The sequence below is a fragment of the Misgurnus anguillicaudatus genome, chromosome 10 (genome assembly GCF_027580225.2).
Source record: "Misgurnus anguillicaudatus chromosome 10, ASM2758022v2, whole genome shotgun sequence".
In the NCBI taxonomy this organism is placed as follows: domain Eukaryota; kingdom Metazoa; phylum Chordata; class Actinopteri; order Cypriniformes; family Cobitidae; genus Misgurnus; species Misgurnus anguillicaudatus.
In genome coordinates this window covers 21,135,445-21,151,716 of record NC_073346.2, presented here as the reverse complement: position 1 = coordinate 21,151,716, position 16,272 = coordinate 21,135,445, and the positions used below count along the sequence as shown (strand labels likewise).

The 16,272-nt window shown below is 38.4% G+C and overlaps 1 protein-coding gene and 1 long non-coding RNA gene across 2 annotated transcripts; both read right to left on the bottom strand.

Moving 5' to 3' along the window:
* Positions 1-253: 253 nt before the first annotated feature.
* LOC129454926 (uncharacterized) lies at positions 254-6,178 on the bottom strand. Its single transcript, XR_012371529.1, has 6 exons — positions 5,909-6,178; positions 4,191-4,245; positions 3,930-4,008; positions 3,624-3,779; positions 2,412-2,503; positions 254-1,214 (listed from the first exon to the last, which is right to left on the bottom strand). It is a non-coding gene; the product is annotated as an uncharacterized lncRNA (long non-coding RNA).
* Positions 6,179-9,427: 3,249 nt separating this feature from the next.
* LOC129448894 (uncharacterized) lies at positions 9,428-10,823 on the bottom strand. The gene is made up of 3 exons (XM_073872094.1): positions 10,573-10,823; positions 10,317-10,467; positions 9,428-10,233 (listed from the first exon to the last, which is right to left on the bottom strand). Exons 1-3 carry the CDS (start codon positions 10,787-10,789, stop codon positions 9,657-9,659), a joined length of 945 nt encoding a protein of 314 aa, XP_073728195.1. The 5' UTR covers positions 10,790-10,823; the 3' UTR covers positions 9,428-9,656.
* Between the last annotated feature and the right edge of the window lie 5,449 nt (positions 10,824-16,272).

The window sequence follows — 16,272 nt, the reverse complement described above, 5'->3', positions numbered from 1 at the left end:
TCACCCAACAAAAGACATTTCAGTTCAATTAACTAAAATTAGTTATGTTCTATGGACTAACAAAATTTGTTTAGACGTTGCATATTAAACATGTGTCTATTCAAAGTAAACTTGTAATTTTACAACAAAACATTCAATTCAAGCTTAATCAATCAAAATTAAATAATTTCAATAACTTTAATTTTTACTAGTTAGGTTTAATTAATTTTAGTTTGTCAACAGGTTCCACACAAATTAATTAAGTAAACTCAACTTAATATTTGTTAGTTCCTTTATTAAGCAACAAGTTTTTCCAATAATACATCAGTCTTATGACATTTTCTTTAACAAGAGAAAAAACACTGTAAAACACTCATGAGTTGCAGCATGTAAAGTTGGTAATTTTATAAAAATAAAACTCCTGAGCAGTGCATTTAATAGAAAAACACTTGACATATTGTATTTTTTAATCTTTTTTGTGTGTAACACGCAGATAAAAAATAAATAAGATAAAAATAATACAATCGGTCAAGTGTTTTTCTATTAAATGGTTTCAAGTGTAAAGCAGGCCATTATGTTAAAACGCCACAAACTTAAGTGCTAAATGTTGGTTCACTCATTGTTTAAGTACATACATGACAGAGAAACATGTCACCCAGAACACTGGTGCTTCCACACAAAAAAGATCAAATGTATACCATTTTCAAGTGTTTTCAATAAAAAGGGTTTCAAGTGCAAAGCAGGCATTTGTGGCGTTTAACAAACTTTTAAGTGCTCAATGTTGGTTCACTCATCGTTTTTAAGTAAATACATGACAAACACACGTCACACAGAACAGAGGTGCGCGTCACAAAAAAAGAAAAGTTTTTCAATTAAATAGTTTCAAGTGCAAATCAGGCCTTTGTGTAAAACGCCAAACGTTCAATGTTGGTTCACTCAAACAGTTTGTTTTAAGTCATCTGTACCTTGGGTGAGAGTCTGAAAGCATCCAGTTGGAGGAAGATTTTCTGAAGCACCTCAAAGAACATTTTCAGTTCCTGAGGATAGCTGAGGTTCATTGCATATATGACACCCATTAAGTTTGCACATGCAGAAGCTATGTCTCCCAAGTCATGAAGCACTTCAACACCCTCAATCACTATTCCAACATCAACTGGAGTGCTGGTGGCATCAGTTCCCTCAGCATTAATGACAAGTTGATCAAGCTCCCTCTGGGCAGCACAGCCATCTGAATCCTTTCCACAAACAAAAAAAGGACAACAATGAAATCACCAGCCAATTATAAAATTCCAAAGAGCTCATTTGCATTGCAGTTTTCTAAATCAATGTTTTAAAATAGTGCTTGATTACTAACTTTTTATCCAAACTGATTACTCGCAATTTGTACACTTGCTGGCCACTAAAGTAAGAACACCTGTATGATCTAAAGCCATCTTATATCAGCTCTGCCATAAGTTCTAATTTTATAAGATTATAGTTCTTACAATTTTAAGATTAAATGATCATAAACATGATTTAGTCTGGACCAAAATTGCCATTCCTAAAAGAGATACACCACAATGAGTGTGCTTACATGCATAGTCTTACGCAGATTATGGTTAATAAACTGATAACATGTGGGTTCACCCTGCTGGAAAAACCAGCAAGAGCAGCATATTTTGTGTTTTGGTGCTGGTATGCTGGTGACCACCAGCGCCCAACCAGCATGGGAATGATGCTGGTCTATGCTGTTTTTCAGCAGGGCATGTAAACGCATAAAACGTTTTTTCTTGTATAGGGAAAAGCCCATAAGTTAGTAAACACCTTAACCAGCCTTTACGCAGTTTGGTTCACGTGTGCATGTCTCCGTGTGTGAAAGATAAACGTCACACGTTAAAGCACAAAGTAACACATAGAAGTCTTTGCTTAACTTAAGCAATTGACAGAGAAAATGTGGAAATAAAAGCTAATGTTACATTTACAAGTGTATGAGAAGAGATATGACAGTATAGCTTAAAGGGATAGTTCACCCAAAAATGAAAATCCTGTTATCATTGTAACTACATGAGAGTGAGTAAAAGTTGTATTAATGTCTTTGTTCTGATGAACACAAAGGAAAAAAAAATTGAGAGGTGTTTGTGGCCAAACCATTCGTGGACCCATTTACTTCCATAGTATTATTTTTTTCTACTGTTGAGGTGAATGGGGTCCGCAGGTGATTTGGTGACAAACATTTCTCAAAATATCTTCCTTCGTGTTTATCAGAACAAAGAAATGTATGGGGGTTTGTAACTACATAAGAGTGAGTAAATGATGACAGCATTTTCAATTTTTCGGTGAACTATCCCTTTAAGACAGATTTCCCATCAGCTTTTAGGCAGTGACAATATGGACTGCGAGAAAGCTGACACTTCTCCACATGTAAACACAGTTTTCTGCATAGCATTACCTACCATATACTCTTTGAAGAGACTTAAGGATTTTCATTTAGATAGATACAGAGTGCTGTGAGGAGCCACTCCCTCTTCTTTTCAGCGATTTCATTCTAAATAAGAAAAACAGCATCAATATACTACACATATTACATCAGTATATCAGTTTCCTCAACATTCTGGTCATTTATCCATAGGGTGTAGTGTAAATACAAAATAGCATTCTTTTAAAGGGGGGGGGGGATCATGTTAAAGGTGCAAAAGAGGATGTTTGTTTTATACATTTTTGCAATATTACTTGAAACTGTCTTTACTAAATGATAAAAGACTATTTATTAGGTGCACTGAAAGTAATAATATTAATATACGTCATCTGTGCACAAGATAGGGCCTTCAGCCAATTGCTCATGCGGTCATCGCATCAGCGATTGGCCTTCTGGCTTGTCAATCACTGCCATTACGATCCTTGTGAGATACATGCGCGCTCCAGTAACTTTACACAGGCGACGCATGCGCATAGTGCATGAAACTCCGTCTTAAGTTTCGGTTTGTTTTCCTCCTCGAATTTGCACCACGGAAGAGAAAAAAACAGAAGTAGGACGCAAAAGAAAGACTTTTTTAAAGCCGCTGGGAATAGGAGAAAAATGTCAGAAGAACGTAAGAGTCGTTATTGGAGAAACATTTCAATGCTGGAGAGCAATAAAGGAACAGAGGGGTGTCAAGACAGACGCGCAGTTCGCAAAAATTCTCCTCGACAGGTAACAGTGATTATTCTTTCTTTGTGGAATAATTATTGTTGTACTGTTATTCAGGTATATTGACGTTGTTTTTGTACTGTAGTTGTAAGGCAGTGACCAGTCTGCTACATGCTAGTTGAAATGGGAGTAAGTTAGCGTCGACTGATCTAACGTTTTAACGTCTTGTGTTTATTATCAAATCATTTCACATAATGCACGAGTTTTGGAAGGCGTTCCCTAGAAATGAGCTGTGAAGGAGGGAGGCTGTTCTTACGCATGCGCTCATTTAAAAAACTAAGTAACCGTTTTTGGATTCTCAGTCGGCGAAAAACATCCTCTTTTGCGCCTTTAATCTCAAAAATCTTTGAAAAAATACAATAAAAATGTATTCATATGGGGTGCATTTGCAGACGTTATTAGTTTCTGCCAAATGACAACACAAACTAGACAAAATGTACTTATTCCTAAATGTGTTCTACAAAAGAGTTAACTATACCTGTGCAGTCGGGGCAAAGATGAGGTCATTTTGCCTTCCTTTAGATCCACCTGCCTTCTTCAGCAATCTGATGAGCTGATCAGCATGGTAATCAAGTTGTGCAAAAAACTTTGTGATGAGGGGAACAGTGGTAATCCTCAGAAATTCGGCTTGCACCTTTGAATAATGTCCAAAAACAAAATATTATTGGTGTATACTACAACTTTACTGAAAGACCCTATGATACTGTATTCTTTAATTCTTTCACATGGTCATTTAATGCATTATACAACATTGTTCATTGATGTTTTAAGAAGCAGTTTATACCTCAGGCACAGTGAAAAGTCCTGGTCATCTAGTCTTGAACTCTGATATCATGGGTTGGTCTCTGACTACCTCCCGTCTCCTGTATGCAAAGGTCTTGTTAAATAGTCTTGTTCAATAACTCAATAAAATAATATTTTAAAAACGGAAATTATCAATTGCTACTGTAAAGTAAACAGGATACAAACAGAAACAACAAATGAAAAGGTCACGCAAGAAATAATATTTACTGTTTTTTCAGTATTTAGATGTTGCAGATCTTACCTACTGTGAGTGAAGCACCTTGGCAGGAACACAAAACACACCCTTTATTAAGGACCTGGAAAATTGCAAAGGATAAACAAACAAAACAATTTAATAAGGACTTTGTGAAATTGAATTAACAATAAAAATAACAAAGCATGACTATTTTAAAGTAAAAAATGGTTTTAAACTAATTTGTATTAACCAATGTTTATTTTGACAGTGGATTTTAGTTATTTTTAGTCGGATGGATGAACTTTGCAGTTTCAAGATGAGAATAACTGTAGCAGTGTTTTTAAATTAAGTAAGTTAGTATGTTAACTGCGTACATTTCTTAAATATATCTGCAAAACATATAGGGGCGGTTTCCCAGACAGGGATTAGACTAGTCCTGGACTAAAATAAATGCAAGCGCTGTCCAAACTGAAAACAACTTGATAATCCCTGTCCAGGAAACCACCCCGTGTATTTTTTGCTTTAGTAGAGTCAAACACTTTAAATTCAGGAGTACACGCCACTCGCGCTGCGCAGTCGCAGACCTATTGATGTGTATTGCCAAACATAAAAGAACACTTATGCTAAAATTATTAATTATTAACACTACCGTTATTTGAGAAATGTTTGCGCCTTAAAATTAAGAAAATATGACATGAAAGACAGGCAGAAACCCTGCAATTAGCATGAAAAATCCGTCGTAGACTTGCTCCAGTTAACAAAAATCCATCATAGCGACGGAGAACTCTGATGAACTAACCTGCGCCACGTGCCTAAGCAAGCATGCTAGCTTCAGAGCTAGAACTAAAATTAGAACACTAGAACTCTATAAAACAGTTTGGCCAGCTGCATAAACATAAGTCACTAAGTTAAGACTGTGTCTTGAAATTAGTTATGACAGTCTTACTTTTCTGCTTTAAATTAACGTTAGACCAATCTACATTTTTTTTTATAAAACGCTTTATGTCTTGAAAAAAAAATTAGATGACTGACTTTGTAAGACTCTAAGCAGTTCATGTAATGAGCCACAGGTCAAAAATAAAGAAAATATATCTTATTAAAAATAAAAATAATCGAAACTGGTGGAAAAACAAATATACTCCTACCTTTACCTAGTGATGTTACATTTGAAGCGAGGCTTCGGAGCTTGTGTCGAGCAAAAGTGGGCGTGCCAGATGAAGCTTTGATTCGAAGCTTGTGTTGTTAACGTTGAAATCACGTGACCAATGACAAACGAAGCTTCACTTTCTGCTTAGTCACGTGCCCGCTTCGCTTTGCGTGTCAGAAGGTTCGAACCCTAGAGGTTTTTTATGAGTTATTTGCCTTATTCACATTTTGGTCCCACATATTACTGTATATATAATATTGTATTTATTTATACTTGTGTGCGCGTCTGTTATTATATGCCTGTGAACATTATTCTGTACAATACAGTATTGAATCATATGAATATTAACTCATACTGGAATTTATTGCCACACTTTAATCAGTAAATAAATGTATTATATTGACCATTTACAGACATGTTGTCTAAGCTTTATTTGTACACATAATATTAATATTCATCTGAATTTCATCAGCTTGTTGCTTCATTGACGGAGCTTTTTCCAGAAGCAACTGCTATATGTTTTATTAACCAAAAGATGGCGCTGTTTTCGACACCCTCGTTGAGGCTTCGAATCATGGTTCGAAACAGTAAGAGAAGTATCGGTGCTTCATTCGAAGCTTCATTTCCCCATCACTACCTTTACCAGCCGTTGAAGAGGTAAGACGTCCCTCTGTCCAAACCAATCGAGGAAAAACTTTGCAGGAGTCAAGCAGGTTTGCAGAGAATTGCTGTGAATTATCTTTGTGCACGTGTAGTCTGGCGAGTCATGCTCTTCTTCTTCTTATTTGGGGTTTATGGCAGTTCGCATCGCACTATACTGCCACCCTCTGGATGTAAGAATTTTTAAGTACACATAAATAGTTTGTGTTTAAACAACCCCTTAGGAGTTTGTACAGTTAATTTGAGACATAATTATGTTGAACTTAATAGAAAAAAACATTTCAAGTCAACAAATACAATTAATATAAGTAAATTGAATATAAATATATAATGTAAAGTCCACAACCTTCCTTGTTCATTTTTTTGAGTGTATTTGGCTCTTGATGTTATCAGCGTAGGACTCTAGTTGGTCTTTCAATGTCATCAGATCTTGCTCCAGAAGTTCTTTTAAAACTTCAGCCTCTTTAGCGACATTGCTCATCCACTCTTTAGCCACTAAGTCCATGTGATTCTTGATGCCGGTGATATACTGATCAGAGTCCTGTGTTGGGCTGGTACTATAATTTGGAAAAGAAAGATGTAGTTTATGCTTTGGAACTAAAGTGCAAACATACCCGTGTGATTAAAATGTTACATTTTTCTAATTTACCTGACTTCCTGTCCAAGCTGGGGTTCGTTGATCTTCTCTGCTGTTTTGTCAGTGGTGTGTGTTGCTTGGGCAATGTAGCTCCAGAACAAATCTTTTAAGTGTTCCAGATGTGGATTGGGCTTCTCAGCATTAATACAACTTATTTGGCAACCTGTTGTGAAAATAAACCATTTCAGATCATGTACTGTAGATGTGTTGCATGTTTTTTTCCATTGTGAAGTTTGTATAAATCAGTCTGTTTCACAAAAGTAAATTACATTACACTGTAAAAAGCTTAGAACTTAAAAAAGTAAGTTGCCTGGTTGCCTTAAAATGTTGAGTTTATTTAACTTAAAAATAAACTTGTTATAAAATTGCTGTGTCAACTAATATTTTAAGTTGAATTAGGATAAATGTTTAGGCTACCAGGTAACTTAATTTATAAAGTTGACAGAACTTTTTTAACAGTGAGATTTGATTTTTAAAACCATATTTAAAATTTTTGTCACTAGCTATATCAACCTGTAAAAACAGCCAGAGAAAGAATCACAATAGTCTTCATCCTTTCGTATCAGCCTGTAAAGTAATTACACATTTTGTTATATTAAATAAATGAATATTCATACATGTATTTTGAATTGACAGCAAATTTCTTCACTTACCTTTGTTGCTGTGTTTTTTTAATTCACACTGTCCAGCCTGAAGAGCAAGTAAAACTAGTTGTTTCATATCTGTATTTATATATTCTGAGGAGATGAATGAAGCATAAATGCAGTGGGTTGCGTCTTGACATCATAACAAAACAAATTTCATATCAATGAGTCTTTAAATCAGTGTAAACAATGATAAGTGGAGCTATTTTATAATGTAATATTTAATAAAAAAGTATTACATATGAAGTTAATTAAGAAAATAAATCACAATCTAATAATTTTGTATCAATAATTAGCTTCCATTGGTATAGATGTGGATGGTTTACCTGTGTGTGATTAAAACTTTAGTCAGTAAATTTACTATAAAAGTGACAGTAAAATTTCAGCTCAACCATGACAGGTCAAACGTACACAAAAAAACTGCGTTACATTTTCATAGAAAGAGGAGTTTTGGATGTTTATTTCAGTTGTTAATAGTTATATTTTCAACTTGTCCCTTTATTTCTTTGACTTTCTGGGATAATTTTAAACATTAAAGACCTCAGTTATTCATCTTTAACAGTCATGATGACGTCCACAGCAGAAGAAAGATAATGAGAAGTTTTTTATCTCCAAGATATTCTGTCTAGCAAAATGGTTCAATATCAGAGTGAATGTTTATATAGACAGACTCTGTGTCCTAAGATATGTAGATCTGGATGTATTTTAGGAGTGTCAGGCTCATACAGTAAGTTAATTCGAGTACGTCAACACTGATAATGACGTGGACATAATAACAAACTGTATGATTTGTTGTATCATTCGTACTGAATGTAACTGGTAGAGGTCAATCTTTAAAATTTGTGGGGTGCCAGCAAACCTTTTGACTTGAGAGTCACACATCAAGTTTTTTTAATGTAAGTAAAAACTGCATAATATACACATGACAAATTAGTCCTTTCTGTATTGACACTAAGCGACTACTGTAGTACCTGTGTAAGAACCATGTTGTGCACAGTGGTGTAGTGGTGTCTGGAGAAGTGGGTATACTCTTAGTTTATGCCCCCAGTAGAAGTGGGTATACCCCATGCCATCAAATAAAGAGGTGGGTATACTCCATATACCTGCGTATACCCTGCACTACACCACTGATTGTGCACCCCCGGATGGTTCTTCATAGGTGCTTTATAGGTGCTATATTGCACTAAAAATGGTTTTCCTATGATTACAAGCTTTAAGTGATATTTAGCACCCATTTGGGTAACACTTTAACAACTGCACACTATGAAGCATTAGTTAAGCATTACTAAATAGTCAATTCATCATTTATTAAACATTAATAAGTAGTTTATAAATGCTTAATTCTTGATTTATAAGCATTTGTGTTTAATAATTGTTTTTTATACTTTATTAATGATCAATTCATAATTTCTAAAATAAGTATTACATTATTTACAGACCAGTTATTAAGAAGTTGTCAGTGGTTCATACGATCATTTAGGAAGTGTAAGTAAATGATTAATAAACTATTTAAAAAATTGTTTATACATCTTATTATTTAGACAGAGTAATAAATTAGTCAGTGTGTTAATAAACGCTTCATTAACACATTCCTACTGTAATTCATGATCATTAGACTGCATTAGAAATTATTCAATTAATGTTTAAGCAAGCCTGCAGGTTCCTGTCAATTGAATCAAAGTCATACAAATTTAAAAAAACAAAAAGCTGATTGTATATGTTTTTTAATTACTGCATGTAAATGTCCTTTATTGTATTTTAATAAAGAGACTGAGTAGTTATTATATTTGGTCATCATACCATTGCAAAAACAACAAATCTAATGGTGGCATCATGGCCTTAGACTTCTGCACAGTGTTGTGTTTTGAAAAATCATGGCATCTTACTTTAATTATCTAGACTTTGCAAAATAATTTATAGAGATTCACTGTTTTCTGTAACCTTCTGTCACACAGAAGCAAGAACACTAAGTAAATAAATATCAGCTGTTTTATTGTTGCATAAATAAGAGCATTATAAAAAACAACACAATTTCAGTCACAAGTAATACAGTTACTTAATTTAAATAAATAAATACACAATTGCTACAATAAAAGAGAACAGATATCTTTAAAGGTGTAGATTAATGGTTAAGCTGTAAATGCCAAGATTTTAATTCTAACTCCATTTCCTAAAAGTTTATAAATGGACAATTGAAAGACCAAAAAGATATTGCTGTTGCACACACTGCAAAAAATGCAGCTTGACGTAAAAACAACTTGGTTATGCAAGTTAATTCAACCTACTATTTTGGGTTTTGACTTGTGATAAGTTGACATAACTTTTAAAAGCAAGTTGAAATTGTTTAACTTAATTTGTTAAGTTATGGTACTGTACTGGTACTTTACTGAATGTATGAGATTTTGGAGTCAAGCAGGAATAAGCATTCAGAAGTCTTTAAAGCATTAGTTGGTCTTGACAAAGGACTCATAGAGGGAGGTGAGCTGGGCCTTCAGATCCTGAGCATAGGGGTCCAGCTTTTCCTTCAAGTCTTCAGCATAAGGTGTTAGACTCTGTTGAACCATCTTTGCTCTCTCAGCAATCTGGGCTTGGAGATCCTCAGCCATTGGGTTCACGGTCTTCTGAAACTCCTGCAGATGTTGGTCCACTTTCTCCTTGATATCAGCGGTGTAGGGCTCCAGCTGAGCCTGCAGCTCCTTCACGCTCTCCTCCACGCTCCCCCTCAACTCCTCACTTTTCTGGAGCAGAGTGGCCTTCAGGGTCTCAGAATCCAGGGAATCTGCATATGGAGCCATGGCGGTCCTGAGGTCCTCAACTCTCTGCTGAATTTGGCTCTTGATGTTGTCGGCATAGGGCTCCAGTTTGTCTCTCACTGTCAACAGGTCCTGACCCAGACGCTCTCTCAACACTTCAGCCTCCTTGGTGATTTTGGTCATCAGTTCTTCAGTCAGAGGATCCACATGTTTCTTGAGGGTGACGGCATATTCACTGGCCATATCAGCACTCTGTGTCAGTCGAGCACTGAAGGAAAAAAATTAAGTTTAATGTCAGTGGTGCACAAGAAATTTCTTTTAAAAATGCTTTTAAAAATGTTCTTGACTTACTTGACATCTTGCCCCAGTTGGGAATTCCTGATCATCTGGACGGTCTCCTCAGCGGTGTGCGTTGCTTTAGCAACATAACTCCAGAATGCATCAGTCAACTGCTCCAGCTGTGGCTTGGGCTCATCAGCATAAAAGAGGTTTGCTTGGCAACCTGTAAATAGAACAATGCATTTTTATATTGTTAAATTCTGTCAACATTATGAATAATGCAGAGCAGACATTTCATTTTGCAAAAATATTTAGGTTTCTTTCTGACCTGCAAATACAGCAAGGGCGAGCACCACAAGGACCTTCATGGTTTTATTTTCCACAGTGTCCAGCCTGAAGAACAAGTGAGGATGTAGCTGACACATATCTGTATTTATACAGCATAGGGAGGTGATTGCTGTAATGTAAACCCAAAGTCCAGTGGGAAGTGCCTTGCTGTCAGAACACTCCACATCATAACTTCTGACTCGACCTTTTATCACCATAGATCCTCGTATTCATTATAGATAAGTGTGGGACTGTAACCTTTTCTTTACAAAGAAATTATATAAAAGTTTGTAGAACTGAAACTTTATTCAAATTAAAAATATTGGGAGGTTATTGCTTCATCACACTATAACTGTCATTAAAATAGAGTTTTAAAAGAGCCAAATATTTGTAAACATACAGGACATTATTTTTTGTTAAGTTTAAAAATGTCAAGAAATTTGGAAAAACTGAAGCAACCTAAATGTTCAAATTTATTGTGAGCCACTTTCTCCTTGATGTCACGCTTTGCTCTTCAGCTCCTCACTTGTCTGGAGCAGAGTGTCATTTAAGGTCTCAGAATGAAGGGAATCTGCATATGGAGTCATGGCGGCCCCGAGCTCCTCAACTCTCTGCTGTATTTGGCTCTTGATGTTATCAGCGTAGGACTCTAGTTGGTCTTTCAATGTCATCAGATCTTGCTCCAGAAGTTCTTTTAAAACTTCAGCCTCTTTAGCGACATTGCTCATCCACTCTTTAGCCACTACGTCCATGTGATTCTTGATGGTGGTGATATACTGATCAGAGTCCTGTGTTGGGCTGGTACTATAATTTGGAAAAGAAAAAATGCAGTTTATGCCTTGGAACTTAAAGTTTAGTGCAAACTACCCTTTCGATTAAAATGCCTGGTAAATATTCTCAATTCACCTGACTTCCTGTCCAAGCTGGGGTTCGTTGATCTTCTCTGCTGTTTTGTCAGTGGTGTGTGTTGCTTGGGCAATGTAGCTCCAGAACAAATCTTTTAAGTGTTCCAGATGTGGATTGGGCTCCTCAGCATAAATAAGACCAATTTGGCAACCTGTTGTGAAAAAGACCATTTCAGATGAACATACCTGTACCTGTTCACACTGCAGATGTGTTGTGAAGTTTCTTTAAACAAATTATTTTTCATTGTCAACTCTATGTATACCATGTATTCTGTTTTACAATTGTAAATGAAATTAGATTTGATTTGTAAAACAGTATTGTCACTAGTTATATTTACCTGTAAAAACAGCCATGGAGAGCAAAATAATCACAATAGTCTCCATTCTTCGGTTTCAGCCTGGAAAAAATAAACATTTTGTGATGTTAAATAAATTAGTATTTGAAAGAATATGTACTTTGTATTGCCAGCAAATTTCTTTACTTACCGTTGTCACTGTTTTTTAATTCTTACTGTCCAGCCTGAAGAGCAAGTAAAACGTGTTGTTTCATATCTGTATTTATATATTCTGAGGAGGTGAATGAAGCATAAATGCAGTGGGTTGCGTCTTGCTGTCAGTACATCAAAACAAAACACATTTCATATCAATGAGTCTTTAAATCAGTGTAAACAATGATAAGTGGAGTTATAAACTATTTTAAATAAAAGCACACTCATAAAAAATTATGTTAGGTTTTGCGATAGATAGACTCTTTTAAAATGTATATTAAATATAAAGTATTACATATTGAACTGATGAAGTCCATTAAGAAAATGAATCATACTCTAATAATTTTGTATCAATAATTAGCTTCCATTGTCAAAGATGTGGATGGTTTAACTATAATATCTGAATCAAAGTTTAGTTAGTAAAGCTACTGACAGTAAAAATTCAGCCCCACTTTGCAGGCCAAACGTAGTAACCTAGTTTTGTGTGAGTTTTGGATTTTATTGTTAAATTTCTTACTCGTTCTTTATTTATCTCAGTGGTTCTCAAACTTTTTCCCTAATGTGGCCCTCCCGCAGAAAATTTAGGACATAAAACATTGAAATTTCAAATAAACTAAGCATATTAAAGCGTACAATGTAGTGCTGTTGGTTTTATTTTTCTGAAGTTTAATTACACAGAATTTATGATACATTTATTTATTTTATAAAATGTGATTAAACTGGGGTCCCCCTGGCACCATCTCAGGGTGTATTTGTAACGATACAATAAAGTGGAGGAAGCAAGCGCAGGCGATCAACACAGATTTATTATGAATGATGGTAATACAGTGAAACAACATAGAAAGTGACTGAGTCCAGGATGTTGGCAATGGTGATCGAAGGTCTAGGGTGGCGTGAGAAGTGTTGGTTGGTGAAGTCGGTGGTGAGTGTGAAGATGGCCAATGGATGAAACCAGGAACGGACCGGAACACTCACACGAAGACGACAACACGAAACACTAATCCAAATACACGAACACGGGAGACGATAATCCAAACTGTGTGGCTGGAACATGAATGAGGATCTGACAACAGGAAGAGAACTGAGTGAGTATATGTAGCTGATGGGAAATGAGGACCAGCTGGAGCGAGGCAATCATACACAGGTGACAACACTTAATCAAACGAGCACATGGCAGAGGTGAGTGAACAAACAAACACACACACACGACACGGAGGAAACAGAGGATTTCCTACCGTGACAGTACCCCCTCCCCTAGGAACGCCCCTTGGCGTTCCCAGCCTGCTTTACCTGAAGATTGTAATCATCAATAAGGCGGTGATCCAGTATGTCCCGAGCAGGAACCCACCTTCTCTCCTCCGGACCGTAACCTTCCCAATCCACCAAGTACTGAAAACCGCGTCCCGTCCGTCTAGAGTCCAGAATACGATTAACCGAATATGTGGTCTCCCCATTAACGATACGAGGCGGGGGGGGAACCGGGGCAGGCGGATTGAGACGGGAAAAAATCCCCGGTTTAATTTTGGACACATGAAACACGGGATGAACCCTCCTGTACGCCGGTGGAAGGCTAAGACGCACTGTTACCGGATTAATGATTTTGGTAACAGAAAACGGGCCAATAAATTTGGGAGTAAGCTTATTCGAAACGGAACGCATCGGAATGTTCTGGGTTCAAAGCCACACTCTTTGACCGACGACGTATCGAGGAGGCTTCGACCGGTGGCGATCGGCCTTAGCCTTGGTGCGCGACCTTGCCTGGAGCAGAGCTCTACGAGCTCTGGTCCAGGTGCGGTGACACCTCTGGACTAGTGCGTTTGCGGAGGGGACCGAAACCTCGGATTCAGTACTGACAAAATTAGGTGGTTGGTACCCTAAACTACACTTAAATGGAGACATGCCCGTAGAAGACACTGGCAGAGAATTGTGTGCGTACTCCACAATTGAGAGTTGTTGACACCAGGATGAAGGATTGTTGGAAGCCAAACACCGCAATGCCCTTTCGACATCCTGATTGGCTCGCTCGGTTTGACCATTGCTCTGGGGATGGAACCCGGATGAAAGACTAACAGTCGCCCCTAACAATTTACAAAATTCTCGCCAAAATTTGGACACAAATTGGGGACCCCTGTCAGAAACCACGTCTGTCGGAAGGCCATGTATACGGAAGACGTGGTCAATGACAGTTACCGCTGTTTCCTTGGCTGATGGCAATTTGGGCAAGGGGATGAAATGAGCCGCCTTCGAGAACCGGTCCACTACGGTTAAAATCACCGTATTACCCTTAGAGGGTGGGAGGGCGGTAATAAAATCTAGCGAGATGTGGGACCAGGGTCTCGAAAGGACAGACAGCGGTAAGAGTAACCCATCCGGAGGTCGATTGGAAGTCTTACCAACAGCGCAAACCGAGCAAGCCAAAACGAAGTCGTGGACATCACGAGCCATACCAGGCCACCAAAATCGTTGCTTGACTAGAAATTTAGTTCTACTAACCCCTGGGTGACAAGCAACACTGGAACAATGACCCCATTGGAGAACGTCTGACCGTAACCCCTCCGGCACAAATAAACGGTTCGGTGGGCAACGAGCCGGGGGCGTTACCCCTTCTAAGGCAGTCAACACCTTCGATTCGACCTCCCATCTGAGCACGGAGATAATGATGGTCTCTGGTAAAATGGGCTCGGGAGTAGCAGTACGATCGGAACGCTCAAAAAGACGGGATAAAGCATCGGGTTTGATGTTTTTGGAACCCGGCCGGTAAGATAATGTAAAATCGAAACGTCCGAAAAACAATGCCCACCGAGCCTGCCTGGAGTTAAGTCTTTTAGCAGTTCTAATGTATTCGAGATTCTTATGGTCCGTCCATACAATGAAAGGTACACCCGACCCTTCAAGCCAATGACGCCACTCTTCCAGTGCCAATTTGACGGCCAACAACTCCCGATTGCCAATGTCATAGTTAACTTCCGCAGGAGATAGACGATGAGAATAATACGCGCAAGGATGAACCTTTCCGTCTGAGGATGCGCGCTGGGATAGCACTGCTCCTACCCCCACCTCTGACGCATCGACCTCCACTATGAATTGACGTGAGCGATCAGGGGTGACAAGAATAGGAGCTGAAACAAAGCAGCTTTTCAGTTTGGCAAACGCAGCCTCAGCTGCGTCTGACCACCTGAACGTCAAACTAGGGGAGGTCAAAGCGGTCAGAGGCGCGGCTAGTTGGCTGAAATTGCGAATGAAACGCCGATAAAAATTGGCAAACCCCAGAAATCTCTGCAGGGCCTTGCGAGACTCTGGGGATGGCCAATCTACCACAGCCTTAACCTTCTCAGGATCCATGCGAACACCCTCAGTCGAAATGATGTGTCCTAGAAAAGAAACAGACTGTGCATGAAAAACGCATTTCTCCGCCTTGACAAACAATCCATTCTCTAGCAACCGCAGAAGCACTCGTCGTACGTGTTGCACATGTTCCTGGAGAGACGAAGAAAAAATCAATATGTCATCCAGGTAAACATATATGAACTGATCGACCATGTCTCGCAACACGTCATTAACGAGTGCTTGGAAGACTGCCGGCGAGTTAGATAGCCCGAAAGGCATCACGCGGTACTCAAAATGGCCACGAGGGGTGTTAAAAGCAGTCTTCCATTCGTCCCCCTCCCTAATGCGGACCAAATGATAAGCGTTACGTAAGTCCAATTTAGTGAAAACGGACGCTCCCTGCAACCTCTCAAAGGCTGAAGACATAAGCGGCAAAGGATAAGTATTCTTTACCGTTATGTTGTTCAACCCTCGGTAATCAATACAAGGTCGCAAGGATCCGTCCTTCTTTCCCACAAAAAAGAACCCCACCCCCGCTGGAGAAGAGGAAGGGCGAATGAACCCCGTTGCTAGAGAACTGGATATATATTTCTCCATGGCCGCCGTCTCTGGAATAGACAAGGAATATAACTTGCCCTTAGGCGGAGAGGTACCTGGCAATAACTCTATCGCACAGTCATAGGGACGATGAGGAGGAAGAGAATCAGCCCGGGACTTACTGAACACCTCCTTCAGGTCGTGGTACTCCGCGGGCACGTTAGACAAATCCACTGCTTCCCCCTGAAAAACAGACTCAGAAACATTAAAACCAGCAGACAAAAGACAAGACAAATGACACTCCTCGCTCCAGCTAACCACAGATCCGAGACGCCAATCGATCCTGGGGTTGTGTTTGTGGAGCCAAGTGTGACAGAGAACAATGGGAGTCTGAGGTGAGTCTGTGATGAGGAATGAAATCTTCTCCGTATGATTACCAGATGT

What these genes read in the sequence shown, in the direction of transcription:
- LOC129448894 (XM_073872094.1), bottom strand. Translation starts at nt 10,789, where the DNA reads ATGGTGATAAAAGGTCGAGTCAGAAGTTATGATGTGGAGTGTTCTGAC. An exon ending in CGCCCTTGCTGTATTTGCAG is followed by an intron (nt 10,468 to 10,572) that starts GTCAGAAAGAAA and finishes TTCTATTTACAG; the next exon opens with GTTGCCAAGCAAACCTCTTT. An exon ending in CAACTGGGGCAAGATGTCAA is followed by an intron (nt 10,234 to 10,316) that starts GTAAGTCAAGAA and finishes TTTTTCCTTCAG; the next exon opens with TGCTCGACTGACACAGAGTG.